Raw genomic sequence first — 2,752 nt, 5'->3', positions numbered from 1 at the left:
AGGGAAAGAGTTTCCTTGTGCCAGACTTCGGGAGTAAATAAACAGAAACCCTGAACCTCCTGGCTGTCTCCCATGCTGTAAGAAACTGGGCATAACGAGTCCCTGTTCCAGTCTCCTCTGGCTCAGTGCCCTGCAGGCACTCTTGCAGCAGAGCTGTCACTGCTGCCACCATGGCTGTGCCCTTCAGCAGCTCTGCCCTGGTGCCCATCAGCTTCAGAGGTGGCTTTAGGCATGGAGTTTTTAGGGTGGGGAGAGAGGAGTGTTACTTGCTTCTTTTTGTGGTGGGGGTGTGTTTGATAGACAGCAATGGTGCTGGTGGTACCTTGGGTGAGGTGCTGCTGAGCTGGGCACAGCTCTGGTTTGGAAAATGGCTTTGGAGCAAGGTGCAGAGAGGCTGGGCAGGCTGGGGCTGGAGTGTGCCCCACCGTGGGTGCCGTGGCTCTGTGCTGCCCTCTCCCACAGAGCTGATTTGTGCAGGAGCTCTTTTGCCTCTCCTCTGGGGCAGGCCTTGCTCTGCAGCAGGTTAAAATAGTCTTCAGGCAGCCCTGTGCTGCACTGGCCAGGCAGCAGCTGGTACCTCGACCAGCTTTGTCGTGCTCATATTGGTGATCCTCATGGTCTTGGGAGGGATGGCTCAGCCACCTGGTTCCTGGGGCAGAATGGTGTTTACAGGTGAGCACATGGCTTGGTGTGCCTTTGGATTGAAAGACCCCCAGGGAAGGAAGATTTCCTGCAAAGAAAGTGAAGCTGGGGGCCAGCAGTAGCTTCCAGATGGCCTTGCACGGGAACAGGGTGCTGGGTGACTGAAGGGAAGTGTGATGTTGAGTGGTGCAGCAAGAGGAAAAGGGCTTCTGAGGAAATAGCACTTAATGCCTCTTTCCTGGCTTCTCAACTGGCCATGTGGGTAGTGGAAGCCAACCTCTGCCTTCGGCACACTTGGTGAGCTTGGGCAGGGCAGGTTTCACTGTCTCAGCTCAGGTGCTGTGGCGTGTCCCACCTCTGCTCCTAGCAAGGTAACAGGGATTTGCTTGAAACTACCCAAAAACTCCTGTTGTGTTGCTTTTAATCAACTAGTTGTGTTTGAAAGTGAGCTGATGGGGTCGTGTTCTGACCCACTCAGGGCTACCAAGATGTGTGTTTCTCTGACCCTGTGTGATGGGGTTCACCAAGCTGCCTGTGCTCCCCCAGGTCGTATCTGCAGCAAACGGGACCACCAACGACTGCAGCCCCAACAGGACAGTGGCCATGACCCCCACCATGGACTCTCGGCTGTACATGCTTTCCCTCCTGCCTTTCGTGGTGCTGCTCACGTTCATCCAGAACCTCAAGGTCCTGTCCATCTTCTCCATGCTGGCCAACATGGCCATGTTGGTCAGCCTTGTGGTGATCTACCAGTACATCGTCAGGGTAGGTGCGCAGGGCTCCCCTCTGTCATCTCTGCGGTGTCCCGTGTTTTGGCAGGTGGAGGGAGCTGGGCAGGGGGGTGTTGGCACGCCGTGGGGTGTTGGCACGCCGTGGGGTGTTGGCACAGCTGCCCTCAGCTCTGCAGAGCTCTCCCTGCAGCGTGGGGCTGCGATGGGAGCGGGCCGGGTCCTCCCCAGCCTCCCCGTGCCTGAACTCTGCATGGGCTTTTTTCCAGGACATTCCTGATCCCAGTCACCTGCCTCTAGCAGCAGCCTGGAAGACCTACCCTCTGTTTTTTGGCACTGCAATCTTTGCTTTCGAAGGCATCGGGGTGGTAAGTCTGGGCCTGTGGCAGTGGGGCTGCCTGCATGGGGGCTCGGCCCTGCTGGGGCTTGCTGCTGCAAGCAGCTGTATTTGCACATGAACTGCTCTGACGATAGCCCAGATTCTGGTTGATGCTGTTAGCTTTGGCCTCCAGGCTATCTCCTGGGTCAAACCCTGCTGCTTCCATCTGAAGTTGGAGGAGCACATGCTCCAAACCTCAGGAGGCTGTTTGATGCTTTGATGGTGGCTGTATCTGGCAGGAGATTTGGCTCTGCTGGAAATCACCCCAGCAGCTGCCTTTGGCCCCTCTGGCTGACCTGTGGGTGAGAAATCATCTTGGGTCTAGTTACCAGCCTGGGTCCTGAAGCTGCCGAAGCAGGAGTCCAAAAAACATGACAAAAAAATGTGATCTGTTCCTTCCCCCCCTCTGCTGCAGAGGCACCAAGTTCTCCCTTGGGCAGGCGTGTGGCCCCAGCCTGCTGTGGGGCTGGATTTGCATTTGCCTCTCATACAAGATGCTGTAAATAGATTGTCTGTGCCTGTGAAAGGAGCTGGGTGGGAGGGTGGAGGGCTTGATGGCTCCCTAAGATGTTGTGGGTTGTTTCCGGGAGCTCCCTTCAAAGGGAGAAAAAATGTTTTCATCTCTTAACATAAGCTGGCTGTGTAAACATGGGGCTGAAGAGGGCCAAATCCATTACAGGAGTGTTTACTGCATGCTGTGCCCAGGGCAGAGGGCTCTTGCTGGCAGCAAGACAGCAACACTCTCTTCCTTGCATGGCTTGGAGGTGGAGAAGCAATTAAAAGCTTTTCTGGTCACTGTCTCTTCTTGAAATCCCCGCCACCCAAGGACAACTATAAAAATGTTTACTGAGGTCCTATATTTGACAGCACTGTTAGTAGTATAAAGGTGAGGGACATGCCTCTGTCCTTGGATATTTTTTATTTGTCCTGCCTGGTTGAAATCTGTATGGACAAACTTAATAGGAGAGGAGAAAATGTCTCAGTCTTTCCAAGATCTGCTGGG

General features: G+C 54.7%; 1 protein-coding gene across 1 annotated transcript in view; it reads left to right on the top strand.

Moving 5' to 3' along the window:
• LOC103776877 (proton-coupled amino acid transporter 1-like) overlaps positions 1-1,738 on the top strand; it is a gene marked incomplete at its 3' end in the record, with an annotated part of 5,153 nt that extends 3,415 nt beyond the window's left edge. The window contains exons 6-7 of the mRNA XM_008944402.1: positions 1,189-1,407; positions 1,640-1,738. Coding sequence (XP_008942650.1) covers positions 1,189-1,407; positions 1,640-1,738 — 318 coding nt within the window. The remainder of the gene's footprint in view (positions 1-1,188; positions 1,408-1,639) is intronic.
• Between the last annotated feature and the right edge of the window lie 1,014 nt (positions 1,739-2,752).

Source organism: Merops nubicus, unplaced genomic scaffold, assembly GCF_000691845.1.
Source record: "Merops nubicus isolate BGI_N331 unplaced genomic scaffold, ASM69184v1 scaffold20007, whole genome shotgun sequence".
Lineage (NCBI taxonomy): Eukaryota > Metazoa > Chordata > Aves > Coraciiformes > Meropidae > Merops > Merops nubicus.
Note: the sequence above shows the minus strand (reverse complement) of the source record. Positions and strands in the feature narration are given on the sequence as shown.